This window comes from Corythoichthys intestinalis, chromosome 19 (genome assembly GCF_030265065.1).
Source record: "Corythoichthys intestinalis isolate RoL2023-P3 chromosome 19, ASM3026506v1, whole genome shotgun sequence".
Taxonomy (NCBI): domain Eukaryota; kingdom Metazoa; phylum Chordata; class Actinopteri; order Syngnathiformes; family Syngnathidae; genus Corythoichthys; species Corythoichthys intestinalis.
The window spans coordinates 16543191-16566389 of NC_080413.1; the positions used below are offsets into that span (position 1 = coordinate 16543191).

General features: G+C 37.4%; 1 protein-coding gene across 11 annotated transcripts in view; it reads left to right on the forward strand.

Annotated features, from left to right (window-relative positions):
• Positions 1 to 222: 222 nt before the first annotated feature.
• otofa (otoferlin a) overlaps positions 223 to 23199 on the forward strand; it is an 81291-nt gene continuing 58314 nt past the window's right edge. For 10 of the 11 annotated variants that reach the window (XM_057823073.1, XM_057823064.1, XM_057823071.1 and 7 more), the window contains exons 1-2: positions 223 to 561; positions 11073 to 11131. In XM_057823073.1, the coding sequence (XP_057679056.1) occupies positions 480 to 561; positions 11073 to 11131 (141 nt within the window). In that variant the 5' untranslated portion in view covers positions 223 to 479. The remainder of the gene's footprint in view (positions 562 to 11072; positions 11132 to 23199) is intronic. The other variant, XM_057823069.1, reaches the window with a different exon arrangement.

Here is a 23199-nt window from a genome sequence, read left to right on the forward strand (position 1 = left end):
ACATTTACCTGCTGACATATAGTCAATAAACCAAAATTATAAGAGCATTATTATTTTGATTTGGACAGCTTGCAATGGATTTTTATTGCACTAACAAATGGTGTTGTGCTAAAATGACACACAGTATTGAATGAACTGCTTGGTTAAAGGGAAGCTGTGGCACACACACTCACACACACACATACGCATTCACCACCCCCTGCCCGCACCCTTGCAGCGAGGAGATGCGCGACGCATGCCGCAGCTTGTGCAGTCAACTCGCATCTTTTGCCACGCACCTACATAAAAATCACAAAACAAGAGGAAAAAAACATAAAAGAATCTTAATGCCGCGCACATGGAAAAGGATTTAGGATTGTGGAGCATCTACGCAGGAGGAGAGGATCGGTTTTATCTCAATACCGGAGAGCAAAAGGCAGCAGGTTCAAGTTTGACCGTGTGGAGGAGTAACATCTTACTCTTCCAGCCCCGGTGGACTCATGATGGCCCTCACGGTTCACCTCAAGTCGGTCGCCAACCTCCGGGGGAAAGGTGACCGCGTCGCCAAAGTCACATTTCGAGGTAGGTGATAACTTTGGTGCAAGTTAACAATAATTTGTTGCCAATAAAACTTGTGTCAAATGTCATGTTTAGATAGAACTACATGAATGTGAGAGGTCCTATATGTATTTGCAGTTTTCTCATTAAGCATTAATAATCAGGAAGTCACATGATGAGGCACTGATTGGACTCTGGGGGTGTGTTCAGGAGGCAGTTCACAGCTCGGCTTTACTAAAAAATAAATAAACAAAAGTGGCCAGCTTGCTGGAATTGTAGTCAGAACATCTGCCTACAAGCAATTTGGAGTCACCAAACCAAGAAGAACCTATTAAAAATACATAAAGCATCATTTTTGTTGTAAAAATTATACTGTAATTGGACTGACCAAGTTGACTAATTTTACGAGCAGGTCTTTTTTTTTATTATTATTAAATTTAGATTATTTTTGCTGCCACACTGTTTTTTGCCATGCTTTTATTTATCCCTGGGTAACAATTTGGAACGAATGCAACGCACTGTATTGATTTAAGTTTCTTATGTTGACTGGCAGTGACAGGCGTTCTAATAAAACTGTTGACAGATACGACACTTGGATGATACTGCCTATTTTTTTATCGGGTGCTTTACAGCTGTAGATTAATACCACAAAGACAGAGCAAGTGTCAGATGCAGTAAGACAATCATTATCAACAGGCTTTTTTGGAAGATTTCATTCCACAAAATCAGGCGCTTGGGTGACATATTGAAAAATGAAATTTCAGCTGTCGACGAGCTTTCCAAAAGTGAAATGAATTTTTTTGAAAAATGAGATTTCAACTGTCGACGAGCTTTCCAAAAGGGAAATGAATAAGATTTGGCAAAGTAATCCGATTTCAGTACATTCAGGATCACAAAGTATGACAAAATGTGTCATGTCAAGCCATTTCAAATCATTTATTCAAATTAACAGACTTCTGACTCTCATTTATGGAAAAGCAGCACTATCACTCACCTGCTCGAAGTATTGCTTTCCGCAACTGATATCTGTTATGTGGTCCAGCTTTTTAAGAAATTGGCAATGCTGGGACATTTTCCTTTCTCAATACTTATGAAAATTCTGCCATAGACTTCACTATCAGTTGACGGAACATGGGGCTCGGGGTCAATCCGTAAAAAGCCACTTGTGACCTAAAACCAAAACAGACACCTCCCTTAGGCATATATATATATAGGCTACACATACTTACATATACATAGGCATTTTAATTTAAGTATAACAAAACTTAAAATGGCAATAAAATTCTCACATTTTACGCTAGATGCACAAAAATCACCAAATGCAGACATAAGCACCTTTATTTTCAGGAACAATAGCAAAAATAGCAACTTAAATGTCATGTGTACAGATTCAAAATCCAACATGGCGGCTGTCACAAAACAAAAAGCTTTTTAAGTAGAAAATTCTTGTAAATAAATGCTTAAATCGCGGAATTTCTATAGATATGAACGTAAAGCAGACTAGATTCTTGGTTAAAAGCAAAAAACGGGCAGTTATCATTCATCTTACGTAAATATTTCTAGCAAAAGTTAGTTTTGTGTAATCCAACTTGGCAGCCGTCACAAAACAAAGAGCTTTTTAAATGGAAAATTCTTGGAAATAAATGCTTAAATCGCGGAATTTCGATACATATGATCGTAAAACAGTCTAGATTCTTGGTTAAGAGCAAAAAAGGGCAGTTATCATTCATTTTACGTAAATATTTCAAGCAAAAGTTACTGTTTTGTGTAATCCAACATGGCGGCCGTCACAAAACAAAGAGCTTTTTAAATGAAGAATTCTTGTAAATAAATGCTTAAATCGCAGAATTTCAATAGATATGAACATAAAGCAGACTAGATTCTTTGTTAAAAGCAAAAAACGGGCAGTTATCATTCATTTTACGTAAATATTTCAAGCAAAAGTTACTGTTTTGTGTAATCCAACATGGCGGCCGTCACAAAACAAAGAGCTTTTTAAATTGGAAAATTCTTGTAAATAAATGCTTAAATCGCGGAATTTCGATAGATATGATTGTAAAACAGTCTAGATTCTTGGTTAAAAGCAAAAAAACGGGCAGTTATCATTCATCTTACGTTAATATTTCAAGCCAAAGTTACACTCACTTTATCCATTGATTTTCACAACGTTTCAAACTGCATGCATGGTGCTATTTAATGTAATAATTACCTTGAATCCTCGACCAAATCACTCTTGAGACACTCCTGCCTGCTTGTATGCAGTACAACCTTTGTCCTGTTTCCACCTAAATCCGGCGTTAGAACGCAGCGTGTGTTTGAGTTTTCTGCCTGGGTCTGTACCCTATTGGAAGGCGTGGCGCTGTCTTGTCAACTGATGGTGGAGTCTATAGTTCTGCTTTAAAATGCACGCTCAAACAAACGTGAAAGTCTCTGAGGTGAGGGTTTATTCCTGAATAATTTAGAAAATACCCTCTCAAAAATTTGAGACAATACAGATGACATACCTCATTTTGAGTTTTGAAATTGTCTGAGAAGCATCAGATTTTAGTGGAACCGCTCATGTAACTGGTAAATTTGATCTATTATGTAATGTTATTCTGTATGATGACCATTATGAGACCCGTTTTCAAAGGTTAGTGTTTCCAAGCTACCAAACTCAAATCATTCTTATCAAGCAAAAACAGTCTCCTGTTAAAAGCCCTTTAATGTTTGTCTTGACCGGCAACCTCTTGTTTCGACAGACAAGAATCTGAGCTCCTCACAGGAATTACAGCCATCAACAGTGCGTGTGTGTCGGAGAACTTTAGACAAGCAATTAGTCTTGCGGTCAAAGACAGGCTACTTTGTATCTGACTCGCTGATTAGACTCAGCATCAGTATTGTTTAGGATGTGACATTACCACCTTCCCCTTCCTTTTTCCTGCCTGTGTGTGTCTGTGTTCAGAAAGGATGGAGGGTTATTTTTTTGTGCATTGGGTTGCAGCAAACTCACAAAGCTCTCAGCATTACATGCAGCATGTCAGCCAAGTCAAAAAATTGCCTTGATCAAATGAGCAGTTCTCTTCGGTTGAGTTGCTTTTCATTTAAAAGAATTGCTTTGTTGTTTTGTTCTTCCACCCAATTGCTCCTCCTTTTGATGCTGTCAAAATTATTTTCAGTTCAGATACGGCTAGCGAACAGTATAGCACTGTGATTGATGAACACTAACTCATAGACTTCACAATCAGTTGATGGAACAGGGGCTCGGGGCCGATCCGTAGGGGGCCTATTCCAAAAACTTAAAATTGAAAATATTTTCAAAACCAAAGCCGCTTGCGACCTAAAACAAAACAGGCACCTCTCTTAGGCATATATGAGTCTCAATGAGCAGCCACATGAAAAAAAAAATAAAATTAAAGTCGTTCCCTAATAAAATCCCGATCATATATTTTTTTTCTATACAAGTATAACAAAACTTAAAATGGCTATAAAATGATCAAAATTCATGCTAGATGCACAAAAATCACCAAATGGAGAGATAATCAACTATATCAGGGGTCCCCAAACTTTTTCCTGTGAGGGCCATATAACTTTTCCCTTCTCTGATGAAGGGCCAGGGTCATTTTGTAACAGAAAAGGTGTGACGATTGCAGGAGTGCCTAAATGTAAAAATGTATTGTTTTTCAGAAAGCCACAATTAAACAACCCTTTCTGGATTCTTCACGGAACAAAAGTAAATAAAATGAAAATAATAATAATTAGGGTTGTTCCGATCATGTTTTTTTGCTCCCGATCCGATCCCGATCGTTTTAGTTTGAGTATCTGCCGATCCCGATATTTCCCGATCCGATTGCTTTTTTTTTGCTCCCGATTCAATTCCAATCATTCCCGATCATATACATTTTGGCAATGCATTAAGAAAAAAAGGAATAAAACTCGGACGAATATATACATTCAACATACAGTACATAAGTACTGTATTTGTTTATTATGACAATAAATCCTCAAGATGGCATTTACATTATTAACATTCTTTCTGTGAGAGGGATCCACGGATAGAAAGACTTGTAATTCTTAAAGGATAAATGTGACTTCGTATATTATGACTAAATATTGCCATCTAGTGTATTTGTTGAGCTTTCAGTAAATGATACTGTAGCCATTTAACTGTTCTGCCCAAATGCATGATGGGAAGTGCAACCATTACTGTGATTAGTGGCACCAATTGATATATCTTCTCTGCGTTGGGAAATAACATAGGGTGTTAAGAAAAAGATCAACTACTACCTTTCCTCCCCACATTGCTTCCCACGATATTTCTAATTGTTGAGAGAGGGATTGTAAGGCTTTAGCCAATTAAAAAAAGGCTCCAAAGATTGCCAAAATTCACTCTACTCATTTTACACTGTCTTTTACCTCTATATATAGGTAAAACGGCGCCATTATAGATTGAACGCGACAATGCGTGAGTGGGTCGTGCAACGCATGCGTTAATTGTGTTAAATATTTTAACGTGATTAATTTTTAAAAAAAAATTAATTACCGCCATTAACGCGATAAATTTGATAGCCCTACTTTAAGCCAAAACTAAAGACTCTGGATGAGTGTAAGACATTTTGTCTGTAACGTTGAATACAATTAGAAAACGATTTCATTGAAAAAAAATATATATATATATATATATTTAAAAAACGCATGTCCGATATTTTTTGCCAATTCCGATACTTTGAAAATGATGTGATCGGACCCGATCGATCGGGATCTTTAATAATAATAATATAATATAATAATAACACTATTAATTAAATAAATAATAACCAAATAACCCTCTCTGGGTTCTTCACAGAAAAAAGCCAGGAAATAAATAACACTATTGACAAAAAAAAAAAAAAAATCTAAATGGTCTTGTTCAGGGGGCTGGACCAAATGTGGAGGCGGGCCGTAGCCGGCCCGCGGGCCGTAGTTTGGGGACCCCTGACCTATATTTTCAGGATCAATGGAAAAATTTAAACGAAACAAACGAATGAATAGTCTTAATTTTACTCAACAAAAGCAAAATTTGCATTTTTCTAAATTCAATCACAATTTATTTAGGTTGAATTCTGCTATTGTATAGGGATACAAAATCCAACATGGTGGATGTAACAAAAGACAGAGCTTTTTAAGTAGAAAATTCTTAATAAACGCTTAAACCCGTGGAATTTCTATAGATATGAACGTAAAACAGTCTAGATTAACTTGGTTAAAAGCAAAAAAAAAAAACAACAAAAACGGGCAGTTACCATTCATTTTACATAATATTTCAAGCAAAATATTCTGTATTGTTTACTCCAACATGGAGTTTTTAAGTTGAAAATTCTTGCAAATATATGATTCAATCGCAAATTTTCAATAGATATGAACGTAAAACAGACTTCATTCTTGGTTAAAAGCAAAAATTCGGGCAGCAATTGTGCATTTTATGTAACTATTTCAAGCCAAAGTTACGGTATTATGTAATCCAACATGGTGGCCGTCACCAAACAAAGAGCTTTTTAAATTGGAAATTCAAATAAAACAAAACGTAATACAGTCTAGATTCTTGGTTAAAAGCAAAAAAACGTCAGTTAACATTCATTTTACATAGATATTTCAAACAAAATATTCTGTATTGTTTAATCCAACATGGTGGCCATCACGGAACAAAGAACTTTCAAAGTTGAAAATTCTTGCAAGTAAATGCTTAAATCGCGTAATTTCTTTAGATATGATCGTAAAACAGTCTAGATTCATGGTTAAGAGCAATAAAGGGCAGTTATCATTCATTTTACATAGATATTTCAAGCGAATTATTCGGTATTGTTTAATCCAACATGGCTGCCGTCACAGAACAAAGAGCTTTTTAAGTTGAAAAGTCTTGCAAATAAATGCTTAAATCGCAGAATCTCTATAAATAAGAATGTAAAACAGTCTAGAGTCTTGGTTAAAAGCAAAAAACAGGCAGTTATTGTTCATTTTATGTAAATATTTCAAGCCAAAGTTACAGTATTGCGTAATCCAATATGGTGGCCGTCACGGAACAAAGAGCTTTTTTAAGCTAAAAATTCTTGCAGATAAATGCTTAAATCGCGGAACGTCTATAGATATGAACGTAAAACAGTCAAGATTCTTGGTTAAAATCAGTTATCATTCATTTTACGCAAATATTTCAAGCCAAAATAACACAAATTTTATCCATTCATTTTTTCACGTTTTAAAGTGCATGTTGATATTTATTATAATAATTACCGTATTGGCCCGAATATATGACAGTGTTTTTTGCATTGAAATAAGATTGAAAAAGTGGGGATAGTCTCATATTCGCGGTCTAGACATTATACCCATTCATGACGCTAGATGGCGCCAGATATCATTGAAGCGATGTTCTGTCATGACAAATCTCAGCTACTCTCAAGTTTAACCAGTTTGCATTGTTTTATTGCAATGTTTTTCCTTATTCAGATTTGTTTCAAGACCACAGTTACAGTTAGATTTCACTTTGATGGTTAATGCAGTTATTGCAATTTTGTTGTTTTATCACAATAGATTGGTTTATTTACATTTCAAAAATTCATTTACGAATGTGATTGCACTTTAGTTTACATATTTAAATGTTGAGATATTAAGATTTGAATGAGGCAAAATAACATGCTTTTTCTCTCAAATATGTTATAATCATTTGTTTCGGGTGTACTGTAATTATTTTCTGTATAAAAAATAAGTTGGTGTTCAAAAAGTCTTTTTTCAAACTTGAGTCTTGAAAAAGATGGGTTCGTCTTATAATCAGGGCCGTCTTATATTCGGGCCAATACGGGTACCTTGAATCCTCAACCAAATCACTTTTGAGACACTCCTGCCTGCTTGTATGCAGTAAAACCTTCGTCCTGTTTCCACCTTAAATCCTGTGTTGGAGTTTATCACAGTCAAAGCCAACTCGTGGTTCTGCCTGGGTCGGACCCTGCGGGAAGGCGTGGTGCAATGTCTGTGGGAGTTGTCTTGTCAACTGATGGGGAAGTCTATGCCTAACTCTAGTGATGAATGTGAAAGAAGACATTAAAATTTCTAGTTTGCCTTATTTTCTTCTAATCATTAGTTGTTATTAATATGCAAGAAGGAGAAAGTTACCCTCCAGCAACTTCAATATCGTATCAATTCACCGATTAAGTGTTGTGGAAAATAGAATAGAAAATAATGGTAGAAAATGAGAAATACTACTTATACGCATGACTCAGCAGCTGTAATTGAGCATTTCCCTGAAGGCTGTCAGTCAATTTTCCCATGTGGTTTTTACATCTTCCGGTTTGAAGAGAACGGCCGTTTGCCAGGAAGCCACGTCCAAACTGAAAATCAGGAGTGACAACTTTAATGATAGCTGCAAAGCCAGAGCCTCCATCACAATTCACTGTCAACCCTCACTATGTCTGTCAGCATCATTGACATTGAACTTGTTAACGAAGTATCAGGAAGCCTTGGCTTGTCAGATTATTGGATAAGAGGCCAATTTTGAGCAAAGTAGACATTGCGGATTAATTGATTTCGAAGCAGAGACTTTGACGAGCCTGCCATCTTATCTGCGTCTTCAATTGTTCATGCTTTCGCTCAGAAGTCGCTTTGTAGCCTGCCAGATACAAGTAAACGTAGTCAAGAAGTTAATTGCATTACTGCTCAAGATAAGAAAAACTATCACTTGACATTTGAAGAGTGGCTGACTTTCCTAATTTTCAGGATTAAAAAGGATATTTCACTTTTAACTCAATGAAAAGGCATTTTGGCACAATTCATCTTCAAACAAAAAACATATTTTCGTTCATGCTTGAAAATACAGAATTTCTGCAGAATTTTTGGGCTGTAATCTTCATCACTTCAAATGCCAATAAGGTCATAAATAGAGATGTCCCGGTCGATCGGCATCCCAATTGATCGGGTCCGATCACGTCATTTTCAAAGTATCGGAATCGGCAAAAAAATATCGGACACCCCTTTTTTTAATATATATATATATATTTTTATTAAATCGTTTTCTAATTGTGTTTAACGTTACAGACATAATATGTTACACTCATCCATACATAGTCTTTAGTTTAGGCTTAAGGTAGGGTTATCAAATTTATCCCGTTAACGGCGGTAATTCATTTTTTAAAAAATTTATCACACTAAAATATTTAACGCAATTAACGCATGCGCTGCACGACCCACTCTCGCATTGTCACATTCAATCAGTAATGGCGCCGTTGTACCTATATATAGAGCTAAAAGGCAGCATTAAATGAGTAGAGTGAATTTTGGCTAAAGACTTACAATCCCTCTCCCTACAATTAGAAATAATGTGGGAAGCAAGGTAGTAATTGATCTTTTTCTTAACACCCTATGTTATTTCCCAACGCAGACAAGATATATCAATTGGTACCACGACGCACAGTCATGGTTGCACTTCCCATCATGCATTTGGGCAGAACAGTTAAATGGCTACAGTATCATTTACTGAAAGCTCAACAAATACACTAGATGGCAATATTTAGTCACAATATACAAAGTCACATTTATCCTTTAAGAATTACAAGTCTTTCTATCCGTGGATCCCTCTCACAGAAAGAAAGTTAATAATGTAAATGCCATCTTGAGGATTTATTGTCATAATAAACAAATACAGTACTTATGTACTGTATGTTGAATGTATATATTCGTCCGAGTTTTATTCATTTTTTTCTTAATGCAGTGCCAAAATGTACATGATCGGGAAAAATTATCGGGAATGATTGGAATTGAATCGGGAGCAAAAAAAAAGCAATCGGATCGGGAAATATCGGGATCGGCAGATTCTCAAACTAAAACGATCGGGATCGGATCGAGAGCAAAAAAACATGATCGGAGCAACCCTAGTCATAATGCAACCAGATTAGCAAAAGGTTTTTAGATTTTTTAAGAGCATCTTATATAAGCCTCATACCATGTACTTTCACAAACCCACGTCTCAATGGAATAAAATAAAAAAAGGAAAAACAGGAAAGGCAGCAGAGCTTCTGTTTTGAATAATGTAGGAGGGCTCGTATCATCCTCTCCAGCATCTAAGTGATGTTTTTTTTAAAATGGAAAAAAAAACAACCTCAGATCCGAAAGATGAGGGTTTTTGTGGTATACGTTAGAGAAAAAAAACACTTCAAACACTTAATTGTCTTCCAAAGCAGCTTCAAATCAAAAGAGGAACTCAAAGTAATACACCTACAAAATACTAGAAAGGAAACACTCTGCAAACAAAACTAAAATGTTCTCGTTGTTAACCATATTAACGGAAACTGACCTAATTTAATCATATCTGATATTTATGTGTTACCACAAAAGCCAGCTATGACGAATCATCACCATGTAAAAAGTGCAGAACCAGACGGATTAAAAGGTTACAGAAATAACAAGAAAGTTCATCTAAAAGTCTAAAGGTCAAACTGTCAATAGAAATATTTGACAACCAATTCATTTCTTTATTACTAAATGTAGGTCAGTGCAAACATGAGCTGTCTTTTTGCACTCAAACACACAGCACCTGCACAAAGCAAACTACAGCACAAAGACAATTGTACGCACACACCCGCCTCCATTCATGAACATTACAAAACAACCAGGTGCAGCCAGCAGCACTAAATCGCATGACAGTGACCAATTATCTGCCCACTACTTTAAAACCTGTGGGTTATATTTTGACTAAATTCTTGTGATTTTGTCCAAAGTATGGCTTTTCCTTTGAAGTGTGATAACTAAGTCATTTATGAATATTTTTTCACTTTCAACCACTCAAAAATGTTCATTGGCATCAGACCGTTTTTTGTAATGCCCCCATGGATATTAATAGCAGTATTATTCAAATAGCACCCTATGCAAACCTACGCCCTAGGTTGAGAGTGTTTTTAAGAGTTGGGAGCAACGCAAGCACACGGATGTCAACTGCCTTGCCGGTCGCTGCATTTACTGTAATGCTTGGATTATGTGGGTGTGCTAGTTTTAGGGGCCGCTCATTTGACCACGGGCCCACCGGGTAAACCCCGATACCCCCGTATGCCAGTCCGCCCTTGCTGAGAACGTGCCCGGTATATAAATGTAACATAGCTATTAAAAGTTATTCGGATAACTATAGCACAAAGAACATGTGTGAACATAACACATGAAATGATATAAAATGATGTAAAATGTGTGGGGGGAAAAAAAAAAAACTCTGATTTATAGTCCGAAAAATACAGTATAGACAGAATATGTCAAATGAATGGTGTTTTAAATTTGTAAAATGATTTATCTGAACCTGGCATTTATGCAGAGGTCTTTAGACTTTTTATAACCACCGTAAAATGATCCTGCTTTAACGATTAACCTGTATTCACCAGATGCCGAGCTTGTTCTACAGGACAGATTAAACTAAAAACCACCAATTAATTGCTCATCAGTGGCATAAAAATAGCCCCTCCCCTCTTAAATAGCTATGACATTTATTGTAATGCGGCTTGTGAACCACTCGACTTTATGTCTTACCTAATTCATCTTTACCTTTTCAGGATTGTCCTTCTACAGCCGTGTGGCGGCCAACTGTGAGGAGGTGGCTCACTTTAATGAGGTCGGTTCGTTTTTAATTCATTGCATCTCGACATATATAAAATAAACTATTTTTGTAGATAACAATGCCCTGATTTCACGTACATAGCTGTTTTGTTTACAGTATCAAACAAAAGCACAATTTAATTACGGTAAATAGATTTTTGCACTCTAACTAATGACACAATTCAATAGGGTTTACCAATGGGACAATTTTCGCTTATTATATTACATTTGAATCTTGGGAAGAAGTGCGTGGGGCTCTATTGGATTATAGCAAGACTTGGGACTTGCAAACAAGGTGATAAAGATATTTAAGTAAATGAACATTTCCAAACCGTACATAGCTTTTAGACCATATTTGATATGAAAACGTAATATCGAAGGAACAATATTGTTATCAACAACACTAAAACGAGTTGAGGACAATGAAGGATTACACCTGAGGCCCTTTGTAGGCAACTGGTGGGTGGTTTTAATGTGGCATGCTGTGAAAATATGGCTTCCTACAGGGTTTTGTCACGAAAAAAAGTATATTTAAATGCAAAGTAGCTATTGAGCGGGAAGAAGTACTAAAGGGAGAATGCGACAAGGAACAGAGTGTGGAATATGAAAGAAAAAAGAAAAACTGTATGCTTTGTCTCCCTGAGGAGAAATTCAATTTTTACACTGCATGGCTGAATATGATGTAGACTGTAAATGACTATATAGAAAAACAATTGTATCCTATGAACATGGACAATGGGAGATGGCCAAGATAAGGGGACAAAAGTCAAGTTATATCATGGAAATATGATGTTTATAATGATCATTTTTACCACTTTTTTTTTTTGCAATATATTTTTAACGGTCAATGTGGGAAAGCCATGGTCTCGAATGAGCTTTAACTGCTTTTTACTGAATGCTGGGAGAGCAATAACACACAAAAAACAAACATTTTATGCTTGTGAATTTGTGTGTGTTCAAATATATCTCACTATTTTCAAGCACGTATAATTCATTTCTAAGCCATAATTCTTGCAAGAAATCGCTAGCCCAGGTCAATAGAAAGCTTCTATCTCATCTGCAACCATAATGAGGAATGGATGGATGTATTCATAACTTATGTGTAGATAATTACACAAAATTCTGATTTAATTTGAATAATGCATCTTATTACATTGCGTAATTCATTTTTTTTAACAAAGGCCTTGTGAATTTTCACAAGCACAGACTTGGCAAGACCTTCCGACATTTTAGTCTTCACTTGCTTTTACATAGATAAAAAAATTGCTTTTGAAGTGCTAGTAAACAGTGCTGCTGGCTTCCTTTGCTGATAACCATAGAATTTGTTTTGAATTTAATCAGGGAAATAGAAGAATGCACCACACATTTGGCAACTTCCACAATCCAGCGGAAACATAAAATCAGATTAGTTCTACTTAGACACTGAAACCACATATACAGTGCCCTCCATAATTATTGGCACCCCTGAAAAAGATGTCATCTCTCGTAATCATGATATTGCACATTCATGAATCTGAATGAATGCTCATGACAGATGTCATTACCGTATTTTTCTGACTATAAGTCGCACCTGAGTATAAGTGGCACCAGCCATAAAATGCCCAACGAAGAGGAAAAAAACATACAGTGCCTTGCAAAAGTATTCGGCCCCCTTGAATCTTGCAAACTTTCGCCACATTTCAGGCTTCAAACATAAAGATATGAAATTTAATTTTTTTGTCAAGGATCAACAACAAGTGGGACACAATCGTGAAGTGGACCAACATTTATTGGATAATTTAAACTTTTTTAACAAATAAAAAACTGAAAAGTGGGGCGTGCAATATTATTCGGCCCCTTTACTTTCAGTGCAGCAAAGTCACTCCAGAAGTTCAGTGAGGATCTCTGAATGATCCAATGTTGTCCTAAATGACCGATGATGATAAATAGAATCCAACTGTGTGTAATCAAGTCTCCGTATAAATGCACCTGCTCTGTGATAGTCTCAGGGTTCTGTTTAAAGTGCAGAGAGCATTATGAAAACCAAGGAACACACCAGGCAGGTCCGAGTTACTGTTGTGGAGAAGTTTAAAGCCAGATTTGGATACAAAAAGATTTCCCAAGCTTTAAACATCTCAAGGAGCACTGTGCAAGCCATCATATTGAAATGGAAGGAGCATCAGACCACTGCAAATCTACCAAGACCCGGCCGTCCTTCCAAACTTTCTTCTCAAACAAGGAGAAAACTGATCAGAGATGCAGCCAAGAGGCCCATGATCACTCTGGATGAACTGCAGAGATCTACAGCTGAGGTGGGAGAGTCTGTCCATAGGACAACAATCAGTCGTACACTGCACAAATCTGGCCTTTATGGAAGAGTGGCAAGAAGAAAGCCATTTTTCAAAGATATCCATAAAAAGTCTCGTTTAAAGTTTGCCACAAGCCACCTGGGAGACACACCAAACATGTGGAAGAAGGTGCTCTGGTCAGATGAAACCAAAATTGAACTTTTTGGCCACAATGCAAAACGATATGTTATGCCCTGAACACACAATCCCCACTGTCAAACATGGTGATGGCAGCATCATGGTTGACGGGAAGATGGATGCAGCCAAATACAGGAACATTCTGGAAGAAAACCTGTTGGTATCTGCACAAGACCTGAGACTGGGACGGAGATTTATCTTCCAACAGGACAATGATCCAAAACATAAAGACAAATCTACAATGGAATGGTTCAAAAATAAACGTATCCAGGTGTTAGAATGGCCAAGTCAAAGTCCAGACCTGAATCCAATCGAGAATCTGTGGAAAGAGCTGAAGACTGCTGTTCACAAACACTCTCCATCCAACCTCACTGAGCTCGAGCTGTTTTGCAAGGAAGAATGGGCAAGAATGTCAGTCTCTCGATGTGCAAAACTGATAGAAACATACCCCAAGCGACATGCAGCTGTAATTGGAGCAAAAGGTGGCGCTACAAAGTATTAACGCAAGGGGGCCGAATAATATTGCACGCCCCACTTTTCAGTTTTTTATTTGTTAAAAAATTTTAAATTATCCAATAAATGTTGTTCCACTTCATGATTGTGTCCCACTTCTTGTTGATTCTTGACAAAAAATTAAAATTTTATATCTTTATGTTTGGAGCCTGAAATGTGGCGAAAGGTTGCAAGGTTCAAGGGGGCCGAATACTTTTGCAAGGCACTTTATGTGTCATTCAGTTAATTCTGTCACTTTTGATGCAATGTTAGCATTTTTATAAATGTCTTTTGGGTTAGGTTTAGGTTTATGACACTTCATAACATCTGTCAAGTATTCATTCAAGTTCATGACAGATGCCATGTCATTATTATGCTTTATGAAACTGTAATAAGAAGCATTCAAATGATGTTACCATGATATTTTTTAAGGAATTCTGTCAGGGTTGTGTATAACTTTGTTTTCCTGTTTAAAACGCAAATTAACGTCGTTCTAATTTTTTTTTAATTAGTACATTTTTGAAAATGGTCTGTGGTTGTGTATTACAAGTTCCAGGTTCGCAAATAAAATTGAAATCCTCCTCAAATATGTAATAAATAATAAGTTTCGTTACATAATTTCCATCTTCTTATTTAAAAGTTAAACTGCAGCAGCTGCCTGCTCACTCATGGAGAAAGAACATCTCTGCATCTTTATTATTGCATAATATCTTGCCATTTTTTGCCACCTTTGTTATGGTATCTTACCCCCACACACACATATCATATTAGACACACATCGCAATGCTGGATTGCAGCCAGGCACCCAAACCTCCTCGTACTTGCAGGCTTTACTGTTCTCTGCTCTAGTTCTGTCTAACTAGTGAGGGCGAGGCACTGGTGCGCCGTAGCTAAAAGCTAAATCCCAACCATAGGATGAATAATGAATGCGCATTCCCCATCCAGGCAATCGGCATACTAGTTCAAAGTCATTCTTGCTAGACCATGCATAAAGCAACAAGACTCACAGCTCTATGCTAATGGTCCCTCAACACCAGGGCAAGATTTAGCTTACTGAGCCATGCAAGTGTTGCATCGCTACAGATAAGGCCACATTCCAAGATTTCTGAGCGACAGCCCGGGAGGTCAATTTATATATTTATACGGACATGCTCTGGCACCAGCACCATACAAACCCCCCACGCACACAAACACACAAGGTCGCAGAGGCCACTTGAAGTTGTTCTGCTAGACATTCTATTGATGCTGAGTGATGCTAATGACCTCCCCAGCACACAACAACAAATGAGGCTGTCACCAGAAATCAGTGGTAAGCACTCGGGTCATGCAAGGAGTAATGTCACGGCAGATATTTCTGATGTATTTCTACTATTTGTTTTTTACCCATGAGGCTAAAAAAGCAATATACTGTATTGGGATCCAAAAGCCTCTTGGCGATGACGGGCTCTGTGAACTGCAATTGGCTGGCGACCGTGTTTTACTGTCAAACTTAACATCAATGCCTTGAATATTAAAAAATAACAAAAAAAACTTTCTTGACTTTTCCTGTCAACCTAACTAAAATAGGGTGACAAAACGTCCTCTTTTGCCCGGACAAGTCCTACTTTCACGTAGTGTCCTCGTAGTCCGGGCGGGTTTTATAAATTCATAAAAATGTCCGGTTTTTATGATTTTTCACGGGACCAATTTGAAGAGAATCCCTCCGGCCGCTGGGTGGCAGCAGTTGACATGGCTCCTACTAGAATGGAGGGAAGTAGTAGTTCTTCTTGTTTTTGTTGGCAGTTTACCCCTACCATGAGGCATTACCGTCATCTACTAGGTTGACGATTTGGCCACAATGCCTATTTTTTTTTTTTTTTAATAATAAATACGTATATAATGGCAACTGTTGACTTCTGTCGGAGCTTTGACTGTAATATCCCGTTTGGTGTCGCATCGGCACGCTGCCGATGATTGTAAACTTTCATAGCAAAGTTTAATTTTTGCCTCAGCTAGCTATCAGTAAGCTAAACCGCGCTAGGCATTATGGGAAACGTAGTTTTGAACTGCTACGTTTGGAAACATGCTGATTGAATAGTTTGTCAGTTTATTTCGGTTTTTGTTTGTGCGCAATCTGGAACATTGAATGAGAACATCAATTGAATGGGAATAACAATTTGTCAAGGACAATTGTCGTGATAGTAATTTATAAAAATGTTTAGTTGGCACATAGCCTACTGTGTGTGTGTGTATGTATGTATGTATATATATATATATATATATATATATATTTTTTTTTTTAGTCATTATTTATTTTTTTCAAACTGCATTTTTCCATCCAGAGTGAGGGGGCACACTTTAAATATATTAAAGTGATATAGGCATCTTTGAGTGAACTTCGAGTAAAATTCAAGTATCTTGAGGCCGGGCTGAGTGTCCCCTTTTTTAGAAATCAAAATATGGTCACCCTAAACTAAAATAAACTGACACACAATGAGTTACCGATTGTCATTTGTGTTCTGGTTGAAGACTATTCCAGCAACTGATTTTGAGCTCAAATGGTGGAGCTTGTAGACTGATAATGTAATTTTGCCTTCGGCATCGATCGATCGGGTCCGATCATGTCATTTTCAAAGTATCAGAATCGGCAAAAAAAATATCGGACATGCCTTTTTTTAATATATATTCTGTATATTTTTTAACTAAATCGTTTTCTAATTGTATTTAACGTTACAGACATAATATGTTACACTCATCCAGAGTCTTTAGTTTAGGCTTAAGGTAGGGTTATCAAATCTTTCCTGATAACGGCGGTAATTAATTTTTTAAAAAATGCATCACATTAAAATATTTAACGCAATTAATGCATGCACTGCACGACACACTCACGCATTGTCGCGCTCATTCTGTAATGGCGCCGTTTTACTTATATAGAGAGCTAAAAGGCAGCGTGAAATGAGTAGAGTGAATTTTGGTAGCCTTTGGAGCCTTTTTTTAATTAGCTAAAGCCTTACAATCCCTCTCCCTACAATTAGAAATAATGTGGGAAGCAAGGTAGTAATTGATCTTTTTCTTAACACCCTATGTTATTTCCCAACGCAGAGAAGATATATCAATTGGTAGCACTACGCAGTCATGGTTGCACTTCCCATCATGCATTTGGGCATGGCTACAGTATCATTTACTGAAAGCTCAACAAATACGCTAGATGACAATATTTAGTCACAATATAAAAAAGTCACAAGTCTTTCTATCCGTGGTTCCCTCTCACAAAAAGAATGTTAATAATGTAAATGGCATCTTGAGGATTTATTGTCATAATAAACAAATACAGTACTTATGTACTGTATGTTGAATGTATATATTCATCTGAGTTTTATTCATTTTTTTTCTAAATGCATTGCCAAAATGTATATGATCGGGAAAAATTATCGGGAATGATTGGAATTGAATCGGGAGCAAAAAAAAAAGCAATCGGATCGAGAAATATCGGGATCGGCAGATACTCAAACTAAAACGATCGGGATTGGATCGGGAGAAAAAAAAACATGATCGGAACAACCCTAGCTTCAATTATATCTGGTGCCATCTAGCGTGGTGAATGGGTATAATGTCTAGACCGCGAATATAAGACGACCCCTCTTTTTCAATCTTATTTCAATGCAAAAAACACTATCTTATATTCGGGCCAATATGGTAATTAACTGAATGACACATAATGACATCTGTCATGAGCATTCATTCAGATTCATGAATGTGCAATATCATGATTACATGATATCATGATTAAGTTTTATGACACTGTCATAAGTATACAAAAAAGTCTAACCAATATGGGTTCTACCAAAGTTATATATTCAATGCATTCAAAACATATCTTCATTTTGAAACCACATTCATACAGTGCCTTGCAAAAGTATTCGGCCCCCTTGAACCTTGCAACCTTTCGCCACATTTCAGGCTTCAAACATAAAGATATAACATTTTAATTTTTGTCAAGAATCAACAACAAGTGGGACACAATCGTGAAGTGGAACCAAATTTATTGGATAATTTAAACTTTTTTAACAAATAAAAAACTGAAAAGTGGGGCGTGCAATATTATTCGGCCCCCTTGCGTTAATACTTTGTAGCGCCACCTTTTGCTCCAATTACAGCTGCAAGTCGCTTGGGGTATATTTCTATCAGTTTTGCACTTCGAGAGACTGACATTCTTGCCCATTCTTCCTTGCAAAACAGCTCGAGCTCAGTGAGGTTGGATGGAGAGTGTTTGTGAACAGCAGTCTTCAGCTCATTCCAAAGATTCTCGATTGGATTCAGGTCTGGACTTTGACTTGGCCATTCTAACACCTGGATACGTTTATTTTTTAACCATTCCATTGCAGATTTGGCTTTATGTTTTGGATCATTGTCCTGTTGGAAGATAAATCTCCGTCCCAGTCTCAGGTCTTGTGCAGATACCAACAGGTTTTCTTCCAGAATGTTCCTGTATTTGGCTGCGTCCATCTTCCCGTCAAATTTAACCATCTTCCCTGTCCCTGCTGAAGAAAAGCAGGCCCAAAACATGATGCTGCCACCACCATGTTTGACAGTGGGGATGGTGTGTTCAGGGTGATGAGCTGTGTTGCTTTTACGCCAAACATATCGTTTTGCATTGTGGCCAAAAAGTTCAATTTTGGTTTCATCTGACCAGAGCACCTTCTTCCACATGTTTGGTGTGTCTCCCAGGTGGCTTGTGGCAAACTTTAAACGAGACTTTTTATGGATATCTTTGAGAAATGGCTTTCTTCTTGCCACTCTTCCATAAAGGCCAGATTTGTGGAGTGTATGACTGATTGTTGTCCTATGGACAGACTCTCCCACCTCAGCTGTAGATCTCTGCAGTTCATCCAGAGTGATCATGGGTCTCTTGGCTGCATCTCTGATCAGTTTTCTCCTTGTTTGAGAAGAAAGTTTGGAAGGACGGCCGGGTCTTGGTAGATTTGCAGTGGTCTGATGCTCCCTCCATTTCAATATGAAGGCTTGCACAGTGCTGCTTGAGATGTTTAAAGCTTGGGAAATCTTTTTGTATCCAAATCCGGGTTTAAACCTCTCCACAACAGTATCTCGGACCTGCCTGGTGTGTTCCTTGGTTTTCATAATACTCTCTGCACTTTAAACAGAACCCTGAGACTATCACAGAGCAGGTGCATTTATACGGAGACTTAATTACACACAGGTGGATTCTATTTATCATCATCGGTCATTTAGGACAACATTGGATCATTCAGAGATCCTCACTGAACTTCTGGAGTGAGTTTGCTGCACTGAAAGTAAAGGGGCCGAATAATATTGCACGCCCCACTTTTCAGTTTTTTATTTGTTAAAAAAGTTTAAATTATCCAATAAATGTTGTTCCACTTCACGATTGTCTCCCACTTGTTGCTGATTCTTGACAAAAAAATTAAATTTCATATCTTTATGTTTGAAGCCTGAAATGTGGCGAAAGGTTGCAAGATTCAAGGGGGCCGAATACTTTTGAAAGGCACTGTAGATACTAACCATATTACCCTATAGTTCCAATAAGAATAAATATACTGTATCGCCAATCATTTATGAACTACATCAGTTTAAAGATTCAAGTCTGCTCCGTCAGGAATTCTGTTCTTTCTCTATGTATCCTCAATAAATGATGATCTCAGAAGAATATTTTAACTGACAGTCCAGGGTCATAAAAGAAGCAGACTGCAAATACAAATGCAGTCAAAACAAGCAAAGAGGAAACACGTAGAAGTGACTACTAGTGTTAGAGATTAACCAAAAAAAACCAAAAAACTTTATGCTGATGCTGTGTTAGTGACTCGGCTTGCATCCATATGCATTATCTTGGACTTGCTCTGCTTTAATGAGCCCCACTCAGCAGGAACAATACGCCAAACAAACGTTATTAGAGTGTGGGGGCACAAAATTATTCCAGTGAAGGGAAGAATTCTGTCTCAGCAGATTTCGGTTTTTAAATAAAAGATTTGCTCGTGCCCTGCAGGCACTGCAGAGATTGATTTTTGTTCCTCCAGAAATTTGGGGTCGTGGAAAGCAAAACCTGTGTACTCAACTGAAAAGCATTATGGCTACAGTTTTTCTAGTGTCTATCTACAACTTCATAGTTTACCTGGTAAATAGATGACAAATAGTGCCTAGAAAGATTTTACCCTATGGTCAAGCGTTATGGAACAAAAAGAAAAATACTTCCTCCTAAGAACATTACTTCTATTGTGTAACAGAAATGTAACACTATAGAAAAGTGGCATTTTCAGAAACGTGGCTACTCTAACCTGATAGGAATGTGGTTTCTACTTCTTCATGAGAACATGCCCTGTATCGCATCACAAGAACATGAATTTAACTGCCCAATGCAACTTCTTAAAAGGCAGCTTCTACTAACTTTGAGACCACCTCATGAAAAACACCGTTCTCACTTCATTATGAGTATGGACAAAAAAATTAAATTACCTAGTGAAAACATCATCTACAGAAGTATGAAAAAGTATCAGAAACTTTTTATAACTACTTACATTTCTGCATAAAATAATCCTCAAATGTGATGTGATCTTTGTCAAAATCACACAGATAAAAAAAACAGTGTATGCTTTAACTAAAACTACCCAAACATTCATATGTTTTCATATTTTAATGAGGAGAGCATGCAAGCAATGACAGAAGGGGGGAAAATAAGTAAGTGAACTATCGCATTTAATATTTTGTGCCCCCCCCCCTTTGACAGCAATAACTTAACAAGCTTCCTGTAGCTGCAGATCAGTCTGGCACATCGATCAGGACTAATCTTGGCCCATTCTTCTCTACAAAAATTGCTGTAGTTCAGTCAGGTTACTGTGATGTCTTGCATGAATTGCCATCTTTAGGTCATGCTACAGCATCTCAATTGGGTTCAAGTCTGGACTTGCCACTCCAGAACGTCTATTTTGTTCTTCTGAAACCGTTCTGAACTATATTTACTGTTGTGTTTTGGATGATTGTCTTGTTGTAGCATCCATCCTCTTTTTAGCTTTGATGGTCTGACAGACCATCAAATGGTTTTCCTGCAAAACCTCCTGATAAACTTTTGAATTAATTATTCCATGAATGATTGCAGTTTGTCCAGGCCCTGAGGCAGCAAAACAGCTCCAAATCATGATGCTCCCACCGACATGCTTCACAGTGGGGGTGAGGTGTTGATGTTGGTGAGGTATTCCATTTTTCTTCCAAACATGACATTGTGTGTTACTTCAAAACAATTCAACTTTGGTTTCATCAGTTCACAAAATATTTTGCCAAAATTTCGGTGGAGTGTTCAAGTGCTTTTTGAGAACATTAAACGAGCAACAATGTTTTTGTAGACAGTAGTGGCTTCCTCCGTGGAGTCCTCGCATGAACAACATTCTTGGCCATATTTTTACATACAGTTGATGTGTTCACAGAGATATTGGACTGTGCCAGTGATTTCTGTAATTCTTAAGTAGACACTGTAGGGTTCTTTTTTTACCTCTCTGATTCTGCGCTGAACTCTTGGCGTCATCTTCGGTGGACGGCCACTCCTTGGGAGAGAAGCAACAGTGCCAAACTCTCTCCATTTGTAGACAACTTCTCTGAGTGTCGATTGATGAACATCCAGACTTTTAGAGATGGTTTTGTATCCTTTCCCAGCTTTATACAATTCAACAATCCTTGATCCCAGGTCTTCAGACAGCTCTTTTGACCGAGCCATGATGCACATCAGACAATGTTTCTCATCAAGACATTTCTTACCAGGTGTGTGTTTTATAGTGGGCAGGGCAGCTTAAACCACTCATCAGTGATTCGGCACACACCTGACTTGAAATTTTGGTAAAAATTAGTTTCAATTGCTCTTTAAGTCTCCTTCAGCAGGTTTTCCTCATTAAAATACGAAAACCTATAAATGTTTGGGTGGTTTTAGTTAAAGCAGACACTGTATTTTCATCTGTGTGATTCTGACAAAGATCACATTTGGTGATTTTATGCAGAAATGTAAGAAATTCCAAAAGGTTCAAATAATTTTTCATCCCACTGTACCACATAACGAAGAAGTTACTTCTAATAAGACCAATATTGTGACTTCTCGTGTTTTTTACCTGATGAGGAAGTGGCTTCTACTTCATTAGAACACAGTTTATAGATCAGGAATATATCTTAAGAAAAGCACCGTTAGTCCTCTCATCTCCCGCTGATTCATAATAAACAAGGTATTCTCTGCCTAATGAAAATGCAGCATGTCCATCTTCATAATTTGACTTCTACTTTGTAGAACGTCTTCCATTGCTTCATAAAAGTATTATTTTCTGCCACGCAAAGCCATTTGGACTACCTCTTTCCGCCTACCTACAAAGTCAACCTCGTCACTTTTATCCTTTAAGAAGACACTGACTGAAGAAAAATCTGACAGAGGATTTTCTTAACGTCAAAGGAAGCCTTCACCTATCCAGATAAAAGGCAAGGTTGTTGTACGTATGAAATCGTACTGTTCAAAGACTTGTCACTCAAGCCCATTCATATTATAGAAGTGTTTTCATGCTCTGTATCCATGGCAACATAAATTAAAGGATTACACGGCTGTTCCATCATTTTCAGCTTGGATTCACGGAAGTAAACGCCACTCGTCGTTTGTGCATTTAGCCCCTGTGATAGACCGCAGTGGCCTCAGGGCTTCTTGTTTATTGAAAGTACCTACGTCGCTTTTAATGAGGAGCTTGATACCGCCAATTAGGCTGTGCGTCGTACAGTACAGCAAGGGGCGCTGGAGGCGCATCTTGGAACGGTAATGAGCGACTCCATAAAGATCTGAAAGTCAGCCAAAAAAAAAAAAAAAAAATCGAAATCATTAAAGTGTCTTTTATTTCACTGCCATTGACGATGAAGGAGGTCCAATCTATTTTAACAGTTTAAATGGATTGGCCTTCATCTCAATAGAGGTCCAATGGCAACCAGTGAGTTAAAGACTGTTAAATCTTTTCTACTTCTGGCCAAATTGAACCCACATTCTATAGAGAATAGCATTGAGTTCATGTATGTCAACTTGGGGTGTGACAAACAGTGTTGTTAATTTTACTTTAAAAAAGTAATTAATTACAGTTACAAATTACTTCTCCCAAAAAGT